The 23,936-nt window shown below is 45.1% G+C and overlaps 1 protein-coding gene across 20 annotated transcripts in view; it reads right to left on the bottom strand.

Moving 5' to 3' along the window:
* The window catches only part of ARMC3 (armadillo repeat containing 3), a 194,200-nt gene extending 170,558 nt beyond the window's left edge, over positions 1–23,642 (bottom strand). For 2 of the 20 annotated variants that reach the window (XM_033931343.1, XM_033931350.1), the window contains exons 1-3: positions 13,783–13,792; positions 13,628–13,671; positions 5,207–5,239 (exon numbers count right to left, since the gene is read on the bottom strand). In XM_033931343.1, the coding sequence (XP_033787234.1) occupies positions 5,207–5,239; positions 13,628–13,651 (57 nt within the window). In that variant the 5' untranslated portion in view covers positions 13,652–13,671; positions 13,783–13,792. Of the gene's footprint in view, positions 1–681; positions 724–5,206; positions 5,240–13,627; positions 13,672–13,782; positions 13,802–14,145; positions 14,158–23,347; positions 23,385–23,474; positions 23,503–23,551 lie in introns of those variants that run through there. The other 18 variants (XM_033931345.1, XM_033931348.1, XM_033931353.1 and 15 more) reach the window with 17 other exon arrangements.
* Positions 23,643–23,936: the final 294 nt, after the last annotated feature.

Below are 23,936 nucleotides of genomic sequence, written 5' to 3'. Positions count from 1 at the left end.
GCTGGGACTGCTGCTTTTAAACATATTTATCAATGATCTAGAGATGGGAATAACTAGTGAGATAATTAAATTTGCTGATGACACAAAGTTGTTTAAAGTTGTTAAATTGCAAGAGGATTGTGAAAAATAGCAAGAGGACCCTGTGAAAATGGAACACTGGGCATCAAAATGGCACATGACGTTTAATGTGAGCAAGTGCAAAGTGATGCATGTGGAAAAGAGGAATCCGAATTGTAGCTATATGATGCTGGATTCTATGTTAGGAGTCACTGCCAGGAAAAGGATCCAGATGGCATTGTTGAGGATATGTTGAGAACTTCAGTAGAGAATGACACGGGGAAAAAATCTGTCCCCGTCACCGGCCCACCATCCTCTGCACTGCCCCGTCACCGCCGTTCCCTTCACCGCCCCGTCACCGTCACCGCCATCCCTTTCACCGCCCCGTCACCGCCACTGCCATCCCATTCGCCGCCCCGTCACCGTCCCCGCTGCATCCATATAAGCCTTAGTACTGTAATATTTAGCTTATTCCTTTCTTATAAATCAAAGTTCCTGCTGCTGAACTAGAGAAAGAGATGTTCAGCTGGCAGGGCTTTGTTTATAAATTTTTATCAACACAACTAATATACTATTTTATCCTAAAGCAAAAAATAAATAAATAAATATAATTTTTTTTTCTACCTTTGTTGTCTGGTTTCTGCTTTCCACATCTTCTCATTGAATTCCTTCCATCCACTGTGTGTCTTCTCTCTGCGTCTTCCATTTGCTGTTACTGTGCCTCTCCCTTAACCCCCCCCCCCCAATTGGTCTAGCACCCATCTTCTTCCCTCCGCTCACGCATAGTCTGGCATCTGTCTTCTTCCCACTCTGTCTTCCACATTTCCCTTCGGGGTCTGTTCCTCTCCACCCTCCTTCAATGTCTGTCCTATTCCTATCCACCACCACCCTTCCCTCCCTCCTTTACCATCTGTTCCTTTCTACTACCCTTCAGCTCCTCTCACGTGGCTTATCTATCTACCTTCCTCCCTCTTATTTTCATGGCACGTTACAATGTAATTTGTGCAAGCCACTGGAGCCTGCGAGCTCGGTCCCTGTCCCATCCCCACAAACCATCTCGCTTCTGTGCTCCTATTTTCTCCATTTCTAATATCTCCCCTATGTATCTGTCATTGCCCCCTCTGTGTCCATATACCATCCCCATGGCATGTCCCCTTTATGTCTCTGTCCCTATGCCCCATGCACATAATTTCCTCTCTTTCTGTTACCTTCCTGTGTCCAGATTTCCCCTATCTTCCTCTTCCATACCAGTGTGTCTCTTCTTTTCAACCCCATCTAGCTTTTTTCCCTCTTTCTTCCCCCCCCCCCCTGCTTCTAGCATCTGGCTCACCTGCCTGTCCTTCCCTTTCTTTCCTGCTGTGGGTTTTTCTTTCCGACTTCATCCCCTTGGCCCAGAATCCTTTTCCCTTTCACTCCCTTCTTCCAATTTGAGCCGGGAACACTAGCGATCGCACGGTCCCCGCAGCTCACACCCGCCTGCCCAATCGATTCTAGTGTTTAGCCAGCTCTCTCCCTTCTCCTCACCTTAGTTTGTAGATTTTCTTTTTCGGCGACCCGCACGCTATCAGAGAGCCGCGCACGCACGGCTGCTCAGTGTTCAATCTTCTGCTCTGCTGCAACTTCCTGTTTCCGGTTGCGTCAGAGCAGAAGATTGAACACTGAGCAGCCGCGCGTGCGCGGCTCTCTGATAGTGTGCGGGTCGCCGAAAAAGAAAATCTACAAACTAAGGTGAGGAGAAGGGAGAGAGCTGGCTAAACACTAGAATCGATTGGGCAGGCGGGTGTGAGCTGCGAGGACCGCGCGATCCTTCATGCCTCACTGCGGGGACAAGACCATTCACCGCCCCGCGGGCGGTGAATGGCCTTGTCCCCGTCGCCGCAGCGACTGCTAGTTTTCTTTCCCGTTTTCGGCGGGTGACCCGCGGCTAAAATGCGGTGGCCGCGGGTAATCCGCCACCGTGTCATTCTCTAATTTTCAGCTCAATGTGTGGCAGTGGCTAAGAAAGCAAATAGAATGTTAGGAATTATCAAGAAAGGAATGGAAAACAAAGATGAAAATGTTTTACTGCCCTTGTATCTATGGGATGGCTATACCTCGAATACCGTACAGAAAAGGGCAACGAAAACAATAAAAGGGATGGGACAACTTTCCTATGAGGAAAGGCTAAAATGACTAGGGCTCTTCAGCTTGGAGAAGAGACATAAGAACATAAGAAGTTGCCTCCGCTGGGGCAGACCAGAGGTCCATCCTGCCCAGCGGTCCGCTCCCGCGGCGGCCCATCAGGCCCACTGCCTGAACAGTGGTCTCTGACTAATTTTGTAATTTACCTCTAATCCTGTCCCTATAACCTTACCTCTACTCCTATCTGTACCCCTCAATCCCTTTGTCCTCCAGGTACCTGTCCAGACCTTCTTTGAAGCCCTGTAGCGTACTTCTGCCTATCACATCCTCCGGCAGTGCGTTCCATGTATCCACCACCCTCTGGGTGAAAAAGAACTTCCTGGCATTTGTTCTAAACCTTTCCCCTTTCAATTTCTCCGAGTGCCCCCTTGTACCTGTGGTTCCCCTTAGTTTGAAAAATCTGTCCCTATCCACTTTTTCTATGCCCTTCATGATCTTGAAGGTTTCTATCATGTCTCCCCTGAGTCGTCGCTTTTCCAGGGAGAAAAGCCCCAGCTTTTTCAGTCTGTCAGTATATGAGAGGTCCCCCATACCTTTTATTAGCTTAGTTGCTCTTCTCTAGACTCTCTCAAGTACCGCCATGTCCTTCTTGAGGTACGGCGACCAGTACTGGATACAGTACTCCAGGTGCGGACGCACCATTGCACGATACAGTGGCAGGATGACTTCCTTCGTCCTGGTTGTGATACCTTTCTTAATGATACCCAACATTTTGTTTGCTTTCCTTGAGGCTATGGCGCACTGCGCCGATGCCTTCAATGTTGTGTCCACCATCACTCCCAGGTCTCTTTCAAGGTTGCTCACCCCTAGCGGTGATCCCCCCATCTTGGAAGTGAACATCGGGTTCTTTTTCCCAATATGCATGACCTTGCATTTCCCTATGTTGAAGCTCATTTGCCACTTTTTGGCCCACTCTTCCAGCATTGTCAGGTCTTTTTGGAGGTCTTCGCAGTCCTCCATGGTTATGACCCTGCTGTATAATTTAGTGTCATCCGCAAATTTAATAATCTCACATTTTGTTCCGCCTCCAGGTCGTTAATAAATATATTGAACAGGAGCGGTCCCAGCACCGACCCCTGTGGAACTCCGCTCGTGACCCTTTGCCAATCTGAGTAATGGCCCTTTACTCCAACCCTCTGTTTCCTGTCCGCCAGCCAGTTTTTGATCCATCGGTGGACCTCCCCTTGCACCCCGTGGTTCCATAGCTTCCTTAGCAGTCTTTCGTGTGGTACCTTGTCGAAGGCTTTTTGGAAGTCAAGGTAAATGACAGCTCAGGTCTAATAATGAGTGGAAAGGGTAGATGTTAGATGCTAGGTGCTAGGAAGTTCTTTTTTTATCCAGAGGGTGGTGGACACATGGAACGCACTTCCGGAGGCCGTGATAGGCCAGAGCACGTTACAGGGCTTCAAAAAAGGTTTAGATAGGTTCCTAGAGGATAAAGGGATTGAGGGATACAAATAGGGGTTGAGCTAGGTTATAGGAATAATCAGGGACCACTGCACAGGTGATAGGCCTGAAGGGCCGCCGCGGGAGCAGACCGCTGGGCGGGATGGACCTCTGGTCTGACCCAGCAGAGGCAAATTCTTATGTTCTTATGTGAATCGCTTCTTCACGCTTTCCAAAAATGCTAGGACAAGAGGGCATGCAATGAAGCTTACTAAGTACTAGATCTAAAACAAACCAGAGAAAATATTTCTTCACACAACATGTAATTAAGCTCTGGAATTCGTTGCCGGAAAATGTAGTGAAATCATTTAACTTAGCAGGGTTTAAAAAAGGTTTCGATAATTCCCTAAAAGAGAAGTCCATAGGCCGTATTGAGATGGCCTGGGCAAATCCACTGCTTATTCCTAGGATAAGCCACATAAAATCTGTTTTACTATTTGGGATCTAGCTAGGTACTTGGGACCTGGGTTGGCCACTGTTGGAAACAGGATATTGGGCTTGATGGACCTTCGGTCTGTCACAGTATGGCAATTCTTATGTTCTTCTTTGGCTATTTTCTTTTTCATACTTAGCTACCTATGTACTTTGTAAATATCATGGGTCACTTTTAAAAATTTACCCATTAAGGAGGTATTTTCGTAAGGTAATTATAAGATATATTCATTAAAGTATACATAAGAGTTACCCACCTGAATCAGACCTATTTTCTACAGTGAACAATCCAGGTCACAAGTAGCAAGATTCCATCCTACTTAGCTCCAAGTGGCTTTTCCCAGCTTTATTTTAACAGCTTAGCAACTTTTCCAAACCTTTCTAAACCTAGCTACATCCCCCAGTCTTTATGCATTGTTGATTCATGTTTATCTTTTCTACTCCATTAAAGATATTACAGAGCTCTATCATGTACCCCATCACTACCCCCACTGAGCTGTCTCTTCTCCAAGCTTCTCCAACCTCTTTAGCCACTCTCTTTCATATCAAAATTGTTTCACCCCCCCTAAATCATTTTGGTTGTTTTTCTCTATTAAGTTGCACTAGAGAAGAAGACTATATCTGAATTCAAGAAAGCGTGGGAGAGGCACGTGGGAGCTTAGGGAGAGGTAGAGATAGTGAATGTTGTGGGCAGACTGGATGGGCCTTTATCTGCCATCATGTTTCTATCTTTATGTCATCTTCTACTTTTACAAAGTATGGGGGTAATTCTCTTCCTGGAAGTGGGGACTCTATGTTCTCTATTGTATAAGCTGTGTGTAAGCATGGATTATCTGTCTGTAAATGATTTGAAGGGATTATTTCCCTCTCCTAAACAGCCCAACTGAACTGAATTATTTGATTCTCCTTCCACTTTTCCTGCGCACTGTGCTAAAGTGACCACATGACAAGGTGATTTAAAAAGAAACACATCACTGCCCTGGTAGTGGGGACAGACATGCACAGACTTACTGGGCTAGATTCACTAAGCAAACTGATCGTGTACCGCTCGGTTTGCACTCATTTTCCTACTATGGCTCGATTCACTAACCTTCCTCCAGACTCCATCCGCACCCGAACTGATCTGCACATGCAAATGAATAAAAAGGCATGTAAATTTCTTAAGGCATCGATTCATGAAACCATTTCGTCCAAACCGACTGGCCTTTCTGTTCCAAAAATCATTCTACATATATTCACATATAATATTAGGTTTACTATTGCAGCTAAGTATGGAAAAATTATGTTCTTACCTGTTAATTTTCTTTCCCTTAGACGCAGCAGATGAATCCAGAGACCAATGGGATAGCCCACATCTACCAGCAGGCGGAGATAGAGAAACTGATTAACAGGTGGTCCTATTGGCTGGCACTCCTCCTGTTTTCCAGTATAGCTCCTTGCCCAAGCATCCGTAACCATCAATAGGCATAGCATGTAAAAAACTTCTTTCCCATAACATATCTCAAAATGCAATAATACAGAAAACAACCTGCCATAATAACAAACTGCGAAAGTTGCAAAAGAAAAAACCGAGAGACAATATCCAGAAAGGGTGGGGCTCTGGATTCATCTGCTGCGTCTAAGGGAAAGAAAATTAACAGGTAAGAACATAATTTTTCCTTCCCTAGCAACAGAAGCAGATGAATCCAGAGACCAATGGGATGTAGCAAAGCAATCCTCAATCTGGGTGGGAAGCAAATGCCGCCTCTGCAACAACCGAAGCACAAAACGCCCCTACCGCATGCGCCCCCACATCCAAGCAGAAATGCGGAGAGAAAGTACTCTCGGAAGACCAATTAGCCGTGAGACAAATCTCCTCCAAGGAAAAAACCTCTGGGCTGAGCCTAAGAAGTAGCCATCGCTCCGGCGGAATGGTCATGAAGTTCTTTCGCCAACCGCTTCCCTGCCAGCAAGCAAGCATAAAGAATGTCCTCCTGGACCCATCGAGCGATGGAGGCTTCGGACGCCGCCATACGTTTGAGGCGTTCCTTGAAGAATTCAAAAAGGAGATATAAACAACTAAAAGTCGTTAGAAACCGAGCTCACGGAGAACGCTACGTACATATCAAAAAATGCAATGAATAAAAGCACTGCTTCCAATTTCTCCTCCCAGGAAGAAGGAAAGAAAAGCGAGCATGACATAAAAGAAAGGATGACACCCCCCAGAAAGAAATAGTGGTACCATCCAAACTGATATCCCATATTTCGGAAATCAGAAATAGGAATCCCCGTTGAACAAGGCCTGCAACATAGAAAACTGCAGAGCTGAAGCAATGGCCACAAGAAACCCCATGTTCAACGGCACAGCCCTTTAGAGTCCCAAAAGACAAGGATGAAATGAAGTCTTCAGTAAACTGAGAAGAAGTACGTGAAGATTGTACTCCAAACCGGGCTTTCTAAGAGGCACATGAATATACCGCACTCTGTTTAGGAACTGAACTACATGAAGCTGAGAAGTAAGAAAGAGCAATATACCTAGCCCTTGTAACAAGCCAAGAATGGCACTAGAAGCTGAAGGGAATTGAATGCTAAGCCCTCAGCAATACACTTGTGCCAAAAAGGAACTCTGAAGTGGTTCAAACGTTAAGAAGCACCCAAGAAAGGAAAAACCTCCAAAAGGAAGCAGAAGCCACAGGAAAAGACGTCCGTAGCACCTGGATAAGAGAAGAAACAACCTGCTTCGCATAACCCTTACACGTCAGCCAAGATTTTTCAAAAAAACTAGGTCGTAATACTAAAGTAGTACAAATATTCATGTTGATCAGACCCTAGGTGAGCAAAGCCGGAGATACCAGGAAACTTCTTAGTCCGGCTGTCGAAAGACTCATCAAATCCGCATAGTAAGGATGGCGCCGCCAATCCAGAGATTCTACAAATACTGTGCCCGGAAAGCGAGCTCGAGATGGCAAATCCAAGCCATCATCAGCCAGCGGAAAACACTGAAAAAGAGAAGGCAGAGGCGAGAAAGGAGCCATGCAGCTACCCCCCTCTAACTCCCACTCCCTGGGCCCGCCGAAGAAGCTAGGAAGCTTAGAATTGAGAGAGACGAGGCCATGAGATCTAGATCAAGGAGATCTCACGTCCATAAAAAGAGCTAGAACGTCTGAGCCACAAATCTCAATATCCAAGATGCAGAAGATTACACTATTACTAACATGCACACTTTCCAGAGCGTACACAGCGCTGTACACTGTAACATACAAGAAATGGGCCATGCTCAGATTCCGCGGAGAGAAAGTCTATCCAAACTCTTATCCTGATCCATAAAAGGATCTGCCAACAGAAGACGAAGATGAGAGTCCACCCATTGAAGCAGAACAACTTCACCTGCCAACTGAGTACAACACCTACTGCCCAAGCTGTAGAGAAATACCCCCATCCTAATACTGACCAAAAGGACCCTCAGCGGCAATCCGGAAGAATGATCTGAAGCTCCAGAAATATAGCCTGACCCTGCTCAAGAGCAGAAGAATGAACAAGTACTGAGTCGCCTCTGAAGACCAGACTCCTGGAGCTGAGGATGGAAGCCACCGAGTCCCCCAACCCGACAGCCTGGGATGGTCGGTGGTCATGAGCTAGTCCAGCAAAGACCGAGGCATGCCTTGAAAAGAGAAATCGCACTGAGCCACCAAATCATACAGAGCGATGCAGGAGGAGCATACCAAATAATTGGAGCCTTGAGATACCGGGAACCACCGGAACAAAAATGACTGCTGTAACGTAAGAAGGGGAAAGCAAGCCGAAGTTCCCAGTGGAGTCAGCAATATGGATCCCAGAAACTGTACAGAATCCCATACTCTTGGTCATGGTAAGCGAAGAAGAATACCAATCTGAGACTGAGACCCCACGCCCAAGTCTCCGAAAAGAAACACATGTCTCTCCTATATGAATAAAAACATCACCCCGATAAACCTATAAATAGTACAGGAGAAAAGAGCGCTGTGCAAATTCGAAGATGCACGTGTAAAGAACTGAGGAAAAGATACCACCCTTTTCGTGTCAGTCAAATGGCCCGACTGGAAGTCGTCCGAATCAAGCAGGCAGTCAAGAAGAAATTAGATGAATCGCCTGGTAGCGCCAAAACGGTACCACCGCCCACATCACCTAAAACGTTCGTGAAGCCTTGGGTAGGCGAAATGGCATGTGCCAAAACCGAAAGTGCTGCTCCAAGAGAGGCAGGCAAACCAAGTGCCGATTCGGAGTCCATAGAGAAAATGTAAATATACTCCCAAGTTGTCTGCAGAAATGTGTAACCCCGAGAAACTAATTCAGCAGAATGGGATCCAGCCTGCCCAATGCCCCTGTCTCGGGCACCATGCAGTAAGTGGAACAACGCCCCTTAGTTCCCGAAGAACTACAAGAACTGTCCTGAGGACCAGTAACACTGAAAAGGGAAACACAAAACATAGAGACTCCAAGAACGAACTGGAAACCTGAGGAGGATGCAAAGATGCAAGCATCCTGAAAAATCTTCGCAGCCCCCTGACCTGACATTACAGCATCTTCTCCCTCATGAGAAAGCCTGAAGAGTCATTGGAAGAAGTCAAGATCCCCTCAGAATGAAGTGCAGAAGGTCAGGGAATGGCAGGATGAGACTGTAGGATTTGCAAGAAGATTCTCCTAGGAAAAATCAAGTTTCATAATGTAAAGAGGAATATACTGGAACCATGAAAACAGTACTAACTCCATGCAACATGAGCGAAATACGTATGTCCTTTAAAGTGAATACGTACTAGACTCAAACAAGATGCTGCATCTACCGCCCTGTGGAAAACAACAGCATCCTTACAGGTATCAGACAAAGCTCACATCGCTAATGAGAGTTTCAGGGATGAGGCTAACAGCCACATAGCGCGTGATCCTCCGCGGGTTTGATAGAATAGGTAACTGGCTCCTGGTTAAAAGGAGCTGTACAGCCCTTCCTGTCTGGTCGGGGGGCCCGTCTAGCATGTGCCATGAGAAAATGGTGACAGGAGAAACCAACGTGATAAGCATGGAAATCTGAAGTCCAAGCCCCCTCAGAAACAGAGAAAGAGAGTCCTGGCCGCAGGAAGATGTGCAGTGTCATTATGCCCATAGAGACAGCCCGAACTTGGAAACTGTTTGTACTACCTTTAGGCATATATATCCTGTGCCACTACTAGACACATGCAGCTCAGCACAGAGGCCCAAATAAGGACAGTTACCAACAGACAAAGGCTCAATCTGCAGGGACCCCAAGAGAGACAATGAGATACCTGTGTGAAATACAGGGATCTTACTGCTGATCTCACCATGCCGTGAGTTGCCGTATGTCGCCCCAGTCCGGAGACAAACCGAGACTGGGTGACCTAGCACAGGTCAGAGTCCCTCTGGTAAACCCCATGAGTGCTAACCCCAGAGTCCAATTAAACAAGCAGCTTCCTTCAAGGGAGTACAGCAGGAACACAGACATAGACATATAAAGCTGCCCAAGCTTGTCCCAAAGCTGGTGAAACACATACAACTTGTCTGAACCGGAAAGGAGAGAAGCCCCAGCATACCCTGACCAAAGTCAGCTGGAAACAAACTACCGGAATGCTACAGCTCTCCCGCCATCGCCGGAGACCCAAACGCACGCCTGATTCTCACTGACATGTGGCCGCTGCATCAACGCTCCTAGAAACATAGTCGGATTCAAGCCCCGCAAAATTTACCCTGCCGCGGCTTGCATAGAAATAAAATCAGACTCAGGGAATAACCAGAAGAACGGCCCACAGCGCCGGATAAAACATGTCCCATCTCATGCTGCTATAAACCAGCACCTGCACAATCAGCTGCACATGGCCGTGACAAACACCGATGAAAGAGAGCCTCAGAATAAACAGGACTACTATTGCTACACTGAAACCCAACAATGAGAACAAGTGTGAGCATGAAATCGCACCGCTACTGCCGCGCTGTAACCAACAAGGAAACCAAGCGCGTGCATGCAAAGAGCGGGAAGTCCCGGCTCCCTCCACGGATTTCTAGTCATAAAACTTAGCCTCAATAAAATATCCATGCCTTAAATGTACGTTGACCGAACCCACATTACTAAGACTCCCAAACAGAACCTGAAGTTCAAACAGACATACTCACAAGCTTGTTGTTAGGGCCGGTTGAAGCCAGTTAAAGCTGGTTGATCAGCAGTAACCAAGCAGAATGGAGGAACTGTGGTCTCTCTTTTTTTTTTTTTTTTTTTTTTTTTACAGAGAAGGGAAAGAAGAAAAAAATTGAGACCCAGTCAGGCCCTCTAGCAATGGAGGGAGGGGGGGCCAGGTGTAACCCCTAAAGCTGGAACCGTTCAGCCGGACACCCCTGTCTCACTGAAGAGAAAATCTCAACAGGAGAAATAGCATTGCCAGCTCACTGAAGAGAAACCTCAACAGGAGAAAATAAAGTTCCAGTCACAGCCAGAATTCAGGAGCTAGTTGAATAGCGACCTTTTCCTGCTGGGAGATAGAAAATACTGGATAAACAGGAGGCGTGCCAGCCAATAGGACCACCTGTTAATCAGTTTCTCTATCTCCGCCTGCTGGTAGATGTGGGCTATCCCATTGGTCTCTGGATTCATCTGCTGCTGTTGCTAGGGAAACAATATTTACATACCTCCTAAGGAGTTTGGCCTATTCAACTAAATATAGTCTATATGCATGTATCTGTTTCAAATCCCATACTCATGATGACTTCATTCATTTCAGATTCTTCCTGACCTCCTTCCAATCCGCTCTTTCACTTGCCAAACACGATTACTACACCTGCCTGCCTGACTCTCTCAGCTCCAACCCTCGCCGCCTCTTTGCCACACTAAACTCCTTACTCAGTGTTCCCCCAACTCCAACCTCTAAGTCACTCTCTCGCCAGACTATGGCTGACTACTTCTATGACAAGGTTCACAAAATTAACCTTGAGTTCTCAACCAAATCCCTCCCCACCCCCTTGTCCCTTGCCATCTATCTTCCTTTCCTGAAGCTACAGAGGAAACTGCATATTTTCTTTCTTCCTCCAAACTCAGCATCTGTTCCTCTAATCCAGTGGTCTCAAACTCAAACCCTTTTCAGGGCCACATTTTGGATATGTAGGTACTTGGAGGGCCTCAGAAAAAAATAGTTAATGTCTTATTAAAGCAATGACAATTTTACATGAGGTAAAACTCTTTATAGTTTATAAATATTTCCTTTTGGCTAAGTCTTAATCATAACATTGTCATTTATAGCTAATTTATCATAATCACAAAATCATTATCATTATCATTATCAAAATCATAATCACAAAATCATTATCATAAAGCTAATTTATAGCTAATTTATCATAATCACAAAAGTAAAATAAAACAGTTTTATTTTACTTTTGTGATTATGATAAACATACCGAGGACCTCAAAATGGACTGCTTGTGGCCCCCGGGCCGCAAGTTTGAGACTACTGCTCTAATCTCATCCCCATCCATCTTCTCTATCTGCTATATCCTCAACCTATCACTCTCCACTGCAACTGTGCCCGACGCCTTCAAACATGCCATTGTTACACCATTCTTCAAAAAACCCTTGCTGGACCCTACCTATCTTTCCAACTATCATCCTGTCTCCCTCCTCCTCTTCTTAACCAAGCTACTTGAATGTGCTGTTCACCACCATTATCTTGACTTTCTTCCATCTCAAGCTATCCTTGACCTGCTTCAATCAGACTTTTGTACTCTTCATTTTATAGAAACTGTCCTTACGAATGTCTCCAAAGCCCTGCTTCTGGCCAAATCCAAAGGCCTCCATTCCACCCTTATTCCTCATGATCTATCCACAGCTTTTGACACTGTAAATCACCACCTACCATCGTAGGTGCTGGACGCAGTATTCCAGGTGGGGGTGTACCATGGCCCGGTACAGCGGCATGATAATCTTCTTCGATCTGTTCATGATCCCCTTCTTAATCATTCCTAGCATTCTGTTTCCCTTTTCGCCGCCGCTGCGCATTGCGCGGACAGCTTCACTAACTTGTCAACCAGTAATCCCAAGTCTCTTTCCTTGGTGGGGGGGGGGGGGAGGTCTCTCCAAGTACTGCACTGGACATCCTGTATTCATGTATAAGATTTTTGTTACCGACATGCATCACCTTACACTTATCCACGTTATCCTCTTTTGCCATGTCGCAGCCCATTTTCTCCAGCATTTAGGTATAAATACTTATGCCAACTTTATGTTGCCTACCTTCCTTTCTAGAATAGACTTTTCCCAGGCCCCTAATTAAAGACACATTTATAAATGTATTAAGCTAGGCCAATAAAATAAGGTATCATCTTGCTTTCTTTTGTTTTATTTCTATTTATTACGTATAAATTATTCCTATAGTCGTAGAATTCCCAGAGGCAGAAAAAGGGTGGAGTTGGGACAAGAGCAACACTTAAGCACTGTATATTATAAATCAGGCCTCAACAAAGGGAGCCAGTGGCTGAGACATCTCTTGATTTTTCTCTGTCACCCCTCCACTATTGTTACCAGTGGAATCTGAGTGTAGAGAGGGGATGGGATTCCCCTCTGAGATCAGCAGCAACTCATATAGAAACTAATCTAAGTCTCTTAAAATCATTTATTATGGTGTCTCTGCAGATCACTGGCAGGGGTCAGCAGTCTCCTCCCAAAACACACTGTCAGCTGTGACAGCATTTTCTTGATAGGTGAGGCAAAGAAGTAAATGCCTATTCCCTTCACCTAACACTAGTCCAGGTAAAATAAATATCCCCTGGATTCTCTAGATCTCCCGGATCCTCAAACACTAACTTAAAAACAGATCACTGTTTTGTTTTCACTGCCTCTGCTACTGCTTTTGGTTTTTGTATGCAGCAAGCCCCAAGGCTGACGTGCTCGGTCCTTCTCTGGTGGGTTCTGTCCCTTCTGTGTTATCTTTCTGTGCCAGCGAGTCCTGGCAGAAAGTGACTGGACAGGTCACTGCTAGGACTTATGGGAAGCATGAGCAGCAGTCAAATCAGCCCCCTTGCTTATCTGTTTGCAATTGAGTTTGGTACAGCTGGGAGAGGGGAGAAATCTAATGGTCATTGGGAACAGTGAAGAGCATAGAGCATAAGCTGGAAAAGGAAATGGCGAGCAGACCACAAAAAGGCTGCAAAGTCCAAGATAATACAAAAACACCTTTATTATGCAACAAGAGTGGAGGGTTTTGAACATAGATCCTGACTAAGCCAAATTTCATCAAATAGCTGCTTCATGAGCTAAAATGATTAATAAAAATGATTTTTTTTAAACACACAATATTAATAACAAATAGATAAAAGGTGCAGCAACATAATAAAAATAATTTTAGTTAGTGGCAGCAAAAGATTCACCAACTAACTGAACACACAATTCTCAACATATCTAATTGGAACATGCATTAGACAATCTAAAAAAAAAACCCAAAACTAACATAATATATATAATGATGTACAAAAATGTACTTGGGCAACAAAGAGAAATACATACCCAGATTAGTGTGAAAACAGGCATGCACCAGATCTGACTCGATTCTTTAAGTGAACCAACATAAATCTTAGTTAATTTGCTTAAAAAGTTTCAAAAATGCAAAAAAAAGTAAAAAAAAGAACTAGATTCAAATGCAAAACAGACAAAGTACTCACGTAGTCTTCCCCTCTCAAGCACTCGTCATTGCTATAGCAACCAAACCCTACACTGCTGCCAGCATTGACTATAGTCACATGATCTTGCTTCTTAGAGACTTCTAAGAGACTTAAAAACATTTAGACATAGTAAGTACGAAGGAGAGAAGAAAAGTTCTCAGCCCAACCAAGAAGAGAATGATGTGAATATGGTTCAATCATTGATCTGAAACAATGCCATAACACAGAATTTTGTTTCTGCAATTTGGCACTAGCTACAGTGGAAAAGAACGCTCAGAATTTAGGAAGTTAGTTGGTTGGTTGGGCTGAGAACTTTTCAGCACCCCCCCACCCCCTCATAGTAGATAAAGCACAGTTACTTACCGTAACAGTTGTTATCCAGGGACAGCAGGCAGATATTCCCACACATGGGTGACGTCACCGACGGAGCCCCGCAGCGGACAGCCTCGAAAGCAAACTTGCTTGAAGATCTCGATCTTTCAAGTGCTGTAGCGCGCATGCGCGCGTGCCTTCCCGCCCGAACTAGGGGGCGCATCTCCTGTGAGGATCCTCAGTTCAGGTACCTAGCTAAGAAGCCAACCCGGGGAGGTGGGAGGGTTGTGGGAATATCTACCTGCTGTCCCTGGATAACAACTGTTACGGTAAGTAACTGTGCTTTATCCCAGGACAAGCAGGCAGCATATTCCCACACATGGGTGACCTCCAAGCTAAGTAGAAAGGGATGGAGGGAAGTTGGCAAATTATGAAAAAAGATTTTGCAAAACAGATTGGCCAAATTGGCCATCCCTCCTGGATAAAGTATCCAGACAATAATGAGAAGTGAAAGTATGAACCGAGGACCAAGTGGCAGCCTTACAGATTTCCTCAATAGGTGTTGATCGAAGAAAAGCTACAGATGCTGCCATAGCTCTGACTTTGTGGCCCGTCACTCGACCTTGCAGAGGAAGACCAGCCTGAGTATAGCAGAAAGAAATGCAAGCAGCCATCCAGTTGGAGATGGTGCGTTTCGAGATAGGACAACCCAATCTGTTCGGGTCAAATGAGATGAAAAGCTGAGAAGATGTTCTGTGAAGTTGAGTGCGTTGGAGGTAGAACGCTAAAGCACGTTTACAGTCCAAAGTATGAAGAGCCGCTTCTCCAGGATGAGAGTGAGGCTTTGGAAAAAACACAGGTAGAATAATAGACTGGTTGATGTGAAATTCTGACACAACTTTAGGTAAGAATTTAGGATGAGTACGGAGGACCACCTTGTCATGGTGAAAAACTGTGAAGGGTGGATCTGCAACCAAAGCTTGCAACTCACTGACTCTTCGAGCAGATGTGAGGGCAATGAGAAACACAACCTTCCAAGTGAGATACTTGAGGTGGGCTTTGTCAAATGGTTCAAAAGGAGGTTTCATCAGTTGAGCTAGAACAACATTGAGATCCCAGACCACTGGAGGTGGTTTAAGGGGTGGATGAAGATTAATAAGTCCTTTCATGAAGCGAGAAACCATAGGATGTGCAGAAAGAGGTTTCCCATCTAGAGGTTGATGAAAAGCAGTTATAGCGCTAAGATGGACTCGAATAGATGTAGTTTGAAGTCCCGACTGTGACAAATGAAGTAAGTAGTCTAGAACGGATGTCAAGGAGGAAGATCTGGGTGATAATTGATGTGTAGAACACCAAGCAGAAAATCTAGTCCACTTCTGGCCATAACATTGAATGCTGGAGTGTTTGTCGTGCAGCTTTGTAAAAGCAGCCCTAGGTGACTTATCCAAGATCTCAAGAAACCTGGCTTCCCTGGTTCTCGGCCAGTTGCTCTTACTATTAGGTATAGTTAATACAGGTACTATACAATACATTATCTGTATTAGCTATACCTAAAGTTTAGTAACTCAACAGCAAACTAAAGACTAGTAGAAATGAAGACTAATGGCCACTTGGCAACCTACCCAAAAAATTGATTTGGTAAATTATGTTATTGTGAAAGGAACCAAAACGGACTTAAGAATCAAGTGTTAAAATGCCTGCATATATTTCTAGACAACTGTAAATACTAATATGTTGCATTACTTTGATGTTTTTTGTACTTAATTCCATGAAGTGTATTCAGTATGCATAATACCATCAGTAACAGAGGTGCTGGGGAGGCAGTTTGGTAGACAGGGAGGGGATCTTTCCTTACTGTGACCCAATGACCCCTGTTTACCAGTTCCTCTTGCTTCTACTAACCTTACACATCCCAAGATACTTAACCCGCCACCACATACCACTCACTAATCAACTTCACCCTCCCTCTTCTCTCCCACCCCTCAGCCCTACAGCTACAACACTTCTCCCTCTCAATCAGATATACCCACTCTACCTATATGCACTCAACCATAGCGTAGGCCCCATGCCTCTCCTACACTCACTCGTATTCTCCTACTCCTCTTGCTCTCTGCTGGAGACATCAATCTTAACCCTCAGCCTACTCATGGGAAACACACTGCAATCTTATTTCTGTTCCTCTCATTCCCCATTTCTACCTGCCCTTCTCATGCGCTCTGTTGAATGCCTACTCTATCTCCAACAAACTTACCTTCATCCATGACCTCTTTTATCTCTAGAAAGCTCTACCTGCTACCACTAACTGAAATCTGGATATGCCCTGAAGACTCTGCTTCAGCTGCCGCCCTGTGTCATGAAAGGTACCTTTTCTCATACACGCCTCACCCAGATGGTCATGGAGGCGGTGTTGGACTCTTACTCTCACCATCTTGTAAATATCAACCCCTTCTTCTGCCTCAATCTCACTGATCTCCTTCCTTTGAAATTCACTCCATCTGCCTGTTTGCTACTCTATCTCTCAGAATAACAGTCATTTACTGACCTCCTGATTTCCTTTTTCTCCTTCCTCACTGACTTTGACTCCTGGCTCTCCTTTCTTGAACTCTCATCTCCCTCACATATCTTCGGCGACTTCAACATCCATGCTGATGACCCCTGTGACTCCAATATGTCCAGATTTCTTGCTCTAATGTCCTCATATGATCTCCAACTGTACTCTTTATGCATCAGAAAGGCCACTGCCTCAATCTCGTCCTCTCCTTCTCCTGTACTGAATTCTACACCTCAAATCTTACCATCTCTGACCATCAGCTGTTAACCTTCACAACTCATTATCCTCTTCCCCAAACCCGGCCAATCACTACCCATACATTTAGGAACCTTCAGGCTATTAACCCTGACACGCTCTCTACCACTGTCTGATCCCTCTTTTCTACTACTGTCACACAAGTCTGTCAATGAAGCTGTCCTCTCCTATAACTCTATTTTCTCCTTCTATTGATACCCTTGCCCCTCCCATTTCACATCCTGTAAGATGTGCCAAACCCCAGGTCTGGTTGACCCCCAAAATCTGTTACCTGTGCTCCGTTACCTACATCAAGGAATTATTGTCTGAATGGGAACGTCTGGAAAGAGTGGAAATGCAGTGGGCAAAACTGAAAGAAGCGATTGTAAGGGCGACAAACCTTTTTGTGAGGCAAGTAAGTAAAAGTAAGAGGAAAAGAAGGCCGCTTTGGTTCTCCAAAGTAGTAGATGAGAAGGTAAGGAATAAGAGGTTATCTTTCATAAACTACAAAACACCACAGAAAGAGGAAGACAAGCAAAAATATCTAGAAAAGTTAAGAGAGGCTGGTCTTGTAGTCAGGAAAGCAAAGATGCAAATGGAAGAAAAAATAGCTGACACTGTAAAACAGGGAGACATGACATTTTTTTTAGATATATTAGTGATAGGAAGAAGTGTAAAAGTGGCATTGTGAGACTCAAAGGTGAAGGGGAGGAATATGTAGAAGCTGATAAAGAAAAGGCCGAATTGCTTAACAAATATTTCTGTTCTGTGTTCACGGTTGAAGCGCCAGGACCGGGACCGCAGAAGACAAAAGTGAATAGGGATGGAGGATAATAGACCCTGATCAATTTTCAGAGGGTTATGTTCGTGAGGACTTAGCTACAATAAAGGTAGACAAAGCAATGGGACCGGATGGTGTATGTCCTAGGGTGCTGAAGGAACTTAGGGAAATTCTGGTAGCTCCGATGACTGATCTTTTCAACGAGTCTCTAGAGTCAGGAGTGGTACTAGAGGACTGAAGACAGGCGGATGTTGTCCGTCTCCACAAAAGTGGAAGTAGGGAATTACATGCTGGTAAGTCTGACTTCTGTGGTAAGCAAATTAATAGAAACACTTTTAAAAGAGAGAATGGCCCAGTTTCTGGAATCGTGGATGACAGGCACAGAGGCAACATAGATTTACTAGAGGTAGGTCTTGTCAGACAAATCTGATCAATTTCTTTGACTGGGTGACCAGAGAATTGGATAGAGGATATGCGCTAGATGTGGTGTATTTAGATTTTAGCAAAGCCTTTGACAGTATTCCACACAGACGTCTAATAAATAAACTGAGTGTCCTCGGGATGGGTCCCAAAGTGACGGGCTGGGTCAAGAACTGGTTGAGTGGAAGGTGACAGAGGGTAGTGATCAATGGAGATCGCTCTGAGGAGAGGGATGTTCTTCGGCCTGTTCTTTTTAACATTTTTATAAACGATATTGCTGAACGGTTGTCGGGTAAGATTTGCCTCTTTGCGGATGATACCAAAATCTGCAATAGAGTAGACACCTAGGATGGTGTGAATAACATGAAGAAAGACCTGGCAAAGCTTGAAGAATGGTCTGAAATTTAGCAGCTAAAGTTTAATGCTAAGAAATGCAAGGTCATACATTTGGGCTGCAAAAACCCGAGGGAACAGCACAGATTAGAGAATGAAGAACTTATGTGCATGACAGAAGAGCGGGACTTGGGAGTGATTGTATGTGATGATCTTAAGGTGGCCAAACAGGTTGAAAAGCTAGAAGGATGCTAGATTGCATAGGGAGAGGTATGGCCAGTAGGAAAAAGGAGGTATTGATGCCCCTCTATAAGACTTTGGTGAGACCTTATTTAGAATACTGTGTACAATTCTGGAGGCCGCGCCTTCAAAAAGATATAAAAAGGATGGAGTCGGTCCAGAGGAAGGCTACTAAAATGGTATGTGGTCTTCATCATAAAGCGTATGAGGACAGACTTAAAGATCGCAATCTGTATACTTTGGAGGAAAAGCAGGAGAGGGAAGATATGATAGACACGTTTAAATACCTATGCAATGTAAATGTGCATGAGTCGAGTCTCTTTCAAAAGAAACGCTGCAATGAGAGGGCATAGGATGAAGTTAAGAGGTGATAGGCTCCAGAGTAATCTAAGGTGGTAGATGCATGGAACAGTCACCCAGAAGAGGTGGTGGAGACACAGACTGTGTCGGAATTCAAAAGGGCCTGGGATAGGCATGTGGGATTTCTCAGAAAGAGAAAGAGATAATGGTTACTACAGATGGGCATACTAGATGGGCCATTTGTCCTTTATCTGCCATCATGTTTCTACGTTTCCTGTGCCTAAGCTGCTGAATGTCCTTGGCTTACATTCCGCACACATGCCGACTTCATACATTTCAAATTCATGCTAATGTCCTTCCAATCTATCCTCTCACTTGCCAAACAAGAATAAGAGCAAACTGCTCACCTTTTTTCCTCCTCCAAACCCGCTAACTGTTCCTCTGATCAGATTTCTATCCACCTACTCAAAGCCATCGCTCCCTCTGTCATTCCTCCCATCTGTCACTTCTTCAACCTTTCACTCTTCACTGCAACAGTTCCTGATATCTTCAAACATGCCGTAATTATACCTCTCCTCAAAAAACCTTCACTAGATCCCGCATCCCCTATCCCCCTATCGCCCCATCTCCCTCTTCCCCTTCCTATCCAAACTACTCAAACATGCTGTTCACCGTCATTGCCTGAATTTCCTTTCTTCTCATAATATTCTCAATCCGCTTCAATTGGGCTTTCGTCCACTCCATTCTACAGAAACTGCCCTTGCTAAAGTTTCTAACGACCTGTTCCTGGCCAAATCCAATGGCCTCTACTCTATCTGCATCCTTCTCAATCTGTCTGCTGCCTTTGACACTGTTAATCACCACCTCCTCCTCCTAAGAACATAAGCATAGCCTTACTGGGTCAGACCAATGGTCCTTCAAGCCCAATAGCCCGTTCTCACAGTGGCCAATCCAGGTCCCTAGTACCTGGTCAAAACCCAAGGAGTAGCAATATTCCATGCTACCGATACAGGGCAAGCAATGGCTTCCCCCATGTCTTTCTCAATAACAGACTATGGACTTTTCCTCCAGGAATTTGTCCAAACCTTTCTTAAAACCAGCTACGCTATCTGCTCTTACCACATCCTCTGGCAACCTATTCCAGAGCTTAACTATTTTCTGAGTGAAAAAAAATTTCCTCCCATTGGTTTTAAAAGTATTTCCCTGTAAGTTAATCGAGTGTCCCCCTAGTCTTTGTAATTTTTGATGGAGCGAAAAATCTATCCCCTTGTACCCGTTCTAGTCCACTCAGAATTTTGTAGACTTCAATCATATCTCCCCTCAGCCGTCTCTTTTCCAAGCTGAAGAGCCCTAACCATTTTAGTCTTTCCTCGTACGAGAGGAGTTCTATCCCCTTAATCAGCTATCCTTGCTGGGATTTGAGGGTTCTGTTCTCTTCTGGTTTACTTCCTATCTCTCCCATCGTACTTTCAGTGAATGTTACAGTGGATCCTCCTCCGCTGTCATCCCACTACTGGTGTACCTCAAGGTGCCGTCCTGGACTTTCACCCATCTCTATACTGATGACTCCCAGATCTACCTCTCCACACCAGATATCTCTACAGGAATTTAGGCATGAATCTCAGCCTGCCTGTCTGACATTGCCACTTGAATGTCTCACCACTATCTCAAACTGAATATGGCTAAAACTGAACTCCTTAGCTTTCCACCTAAACTCACCCCTCTTGCTGTTCTCTATTTCTGTAGATAACTACTGCAACGTACTTCTATATCAGGTCTCCCACGCATCCATTCACCCCTTCAATCTGTTCAAAATGCTGCTGCACAGCTCATATGCTCACATGACCCCTCTCCTCAAGCTACTTTATTGGCTCCCCATCCATTTCCAAATACAGTTCAAACTCATCTTACCAACTTACAAGTGCATTCACTCTGTGGCCCCTCAATATCTCCCCTCCCCCCCAAGTGAACTCCATTCATTGGGTAAGTCCCTCTTATCTGTACCCTTCTCCCCCACTGCTAACTCCAGACTCAGTCCCTTCTTTCTTGCTGCACCATATGCCTGAATCATTACATCATGCACCGTCTCTAGCACTCAAATCCAAGCTAAAAGCCCACTTTTTAAAAACTGTTTTCAACTCTTAACTCCCACTCACTGTCAGATACCTTTACCCATCGTATCATTCCTTCTACCAGATCTTCCCAACCCAAAGATGTCCTGTCTGTCTGTCCAAATTAGATTGTAAGCTCTTCTGAGTAGGAGCCATCTATTGAATGCTAAATGCACAACGCTGCATATGTCTCTCAGCTCTATAGAAATAATAAATAGTATTAGTAGTACTGTCCCCCTCTTTTTAATTTTAAAAGTGGTGCTTATACAGAGAGATCGGTGTTCTCTCTACGCTGCACTAAACATTCAGTAACTGAGTAAAATTCAGAGTAACTATAATTAAACTACAGGTGCAGAAATAGAAAAGCATGCTGAGCATGGCAAATGGAATTCTGTCTATCCTTACCTCTCTGCAAGTGTTTATGTATATATGTGAATGCATATTTGTGTGTGTCTGTAAAAAGAGTTTGCAGGGTAATTTTAACAGAAAAGTTTTGCTCACGTCAACTCAGTCCTTAGAAGGAACATTGTCTCCCTCATTTCCTGTTCCCCCACAAAGGGTTTTCTTTTTTACTTCTCTCTCCTGGGGCAGCAACACTGCAGAAAGACATTGTGACCAGCCAATGTCGATCCTTGAATATCTGTGCATACTTGAGGCCTGACAGCTTCTTACCCCTCCAAAGCAGGAAGTTTGGATGTGGCAGAAGCTGGCGGGTCTTGAGGGTGCAGGAGAAAGACTGTACACCAGGGGTGCCCAAAAGGTCAATTGCATCCCAGGCTCCGTGATAGACTCACGTTGCCTTCGCGTTCTACCGGGCCGATCAGCCTTCCTCTCCCCGTCAATTCTGACATCGGAGAGGAAGTTCCAGGCCAGCCAATCGCTGTCTGGCTGGCCCGGAACTTCCTCTTCGTCAGAATTGACGTCGGGAAGAGGAAGGTTGAGCGGCACGAAAGCAGGGAGAGCTTGGGGCAGCGGTAGCTTGGGGGCGTGTTCCCCGATGGCAGCGGCAGTGGCTTGGGGGGGGAGAGGAAGAAAGGGGACAGGCAGGGAGACAGAAAGAAGGGGGACAGGGAGACAGAAAGAAAGAAGGAGAGCATAGAGAAAGAAAGGGGAGGGGGCAGGGAGAGAGGAAGAAAAAGTTGGGGGAGGGAATGAGGTCTGGAGGAGAGGAAGCATACAGGAGGCTGAAAGAAGGGAAGAAATATTGGATGCACAGTCAGAAGAAGAAAGTGCAACCAGACACTCATGAAATCACCAGACAACAAAGGTAGGAAAATTGATTTTATTTTCAATTTAGTGATCAAAATGTGTCCGTTTTGAGAATTTATATCTGCTGTCTATATTTTGCCTATGGCCCCCTTTTACTAAACCGCAATAGCGGTTTTTAGCACAGGGAGCCTATGAGCGTTGAGAGCAGCGCGGGGCATTCAGCGCAGCTCCCTGTGCTCAAAACTGTTATTGCAGTTTAGTAAAAAGGGAAGGGGGTTTATTTGTCTATTTTTGTATAGTTGATACTGAGGTGACATTGCATAGAGTCATCTGCCTTGACCTCTTTGAAAAAACCCTGGAATATAAATGATAATTAACATTTTATCTGCGTAGTGTGCTTTGTGTCTTTTTTAAATTTTGTTGGTAGATCATTTTGACTTGATCATTTTAAAAGTAGCTCGCAAGCCCAAAAAGTGTGGGCACCCCTTCTGTACAACATAGTGTGTGTGTGTGGTGGTGGTGGGTGGGGGGAGATGTTAAACATGGAGTAGGATTGAGAGGCAGAGAAGGACAGAAATGCTGGATGCCATGGGGGGGGGGGGGGAAGACTACAAACTGGTAGGGAAAGGGAGGGGAAATGCTGATGGTCAGGATTAGGGCTAAAATTGGGAGTGGGGGCAGGAGCAAAGTTGGAAGAGTAGAGGTTGGGGCCCTCTAAATAAAAAAATGTTCTTCTGTCCTTGCCCCCTAAGCCTTCCTCCAGTCTCTCGTTATCTTTTTTTTTTTTAATCAATAACAAGCTTCACAGAACATCCAGACTAGTGTCATAATGAATTATCATAGTACAAACCACCTTGCCTAATCATATTACATCATTTAACCAAATAAGTCTTACCTCCACCACTATACCTTCAACCTACCCCACTCAACAGTCCCACCTTTGACTCTCCTGAGCACCCTCAATTATCCATCCCACGCACACATTCTCCTCCATCACAAATAGCCTAATGTTGAAAAACCACACTGCTGCGCACCCTGATCTAGGTCTCTAACATGTTCCGGCTTCTCTCAAACCTTGCACGTTTCGTCTTTCTCCTACAGACCCCCACCCCCATCACTCAGTCTCTAGCGCCTCCTATCCGTCACCCTCCGTCTTGCGCCTAATCCAACTCATAACGCTCTCCCTTCGCCGTGGTCCCACCATCGCTTCCGGTCCGCTTCCCGGACCGTTGTACACGATCCTCCAAACACCCTCCTCCTTCAACGCCCATCTCATACCTTTGCTTCCCCATTTGTACTCCTTCTCCGGGGCCTGTCCCCTCTGACACAACAGCTTGCCGGAAACAGGAAATAACTTCGGAAGAGGGCGGGACCCCAGAGAAGGGAATGCGGTTGATCTCGAGACGAGTTCAAAAGTACTGTAAAGAGCTGCACCGGAACGAGGTTTGCGGGAATGTAAGGTTCCCCTGGGAGCGTAGGAGCCTTTTGCATGACCACCTACTTACTCGGGATTCTCCAAGACGTCCAAGCACTGCTTCGTCCTCCATCCTTCAATAATTCAGCCAGTGATACGGCTCACAACCGTTCTCAGCCCAGTCCTTGGGGTACATCTGACCCATAATTCCCATTAGGTTTTCAGAATATCCAGGATGGATATTCATGA

Source organism: Geotrypetes seraphini, chromosome 2, assembly GCF_902459505.1.
Source record: "Geotrypetes seraphini chromosome 2, aGeoSer1.1, whole genome shotgun sequence".
NCBI lineage: Eukaryota > Metazoa > Chordata > Amphibia > Gymnophiona > Dermophiidae > Geotrypetes > Geotrypetes seraphini.
This window is presented reverse-complemented; position numbering and strand designations above follow the sequence as displayed.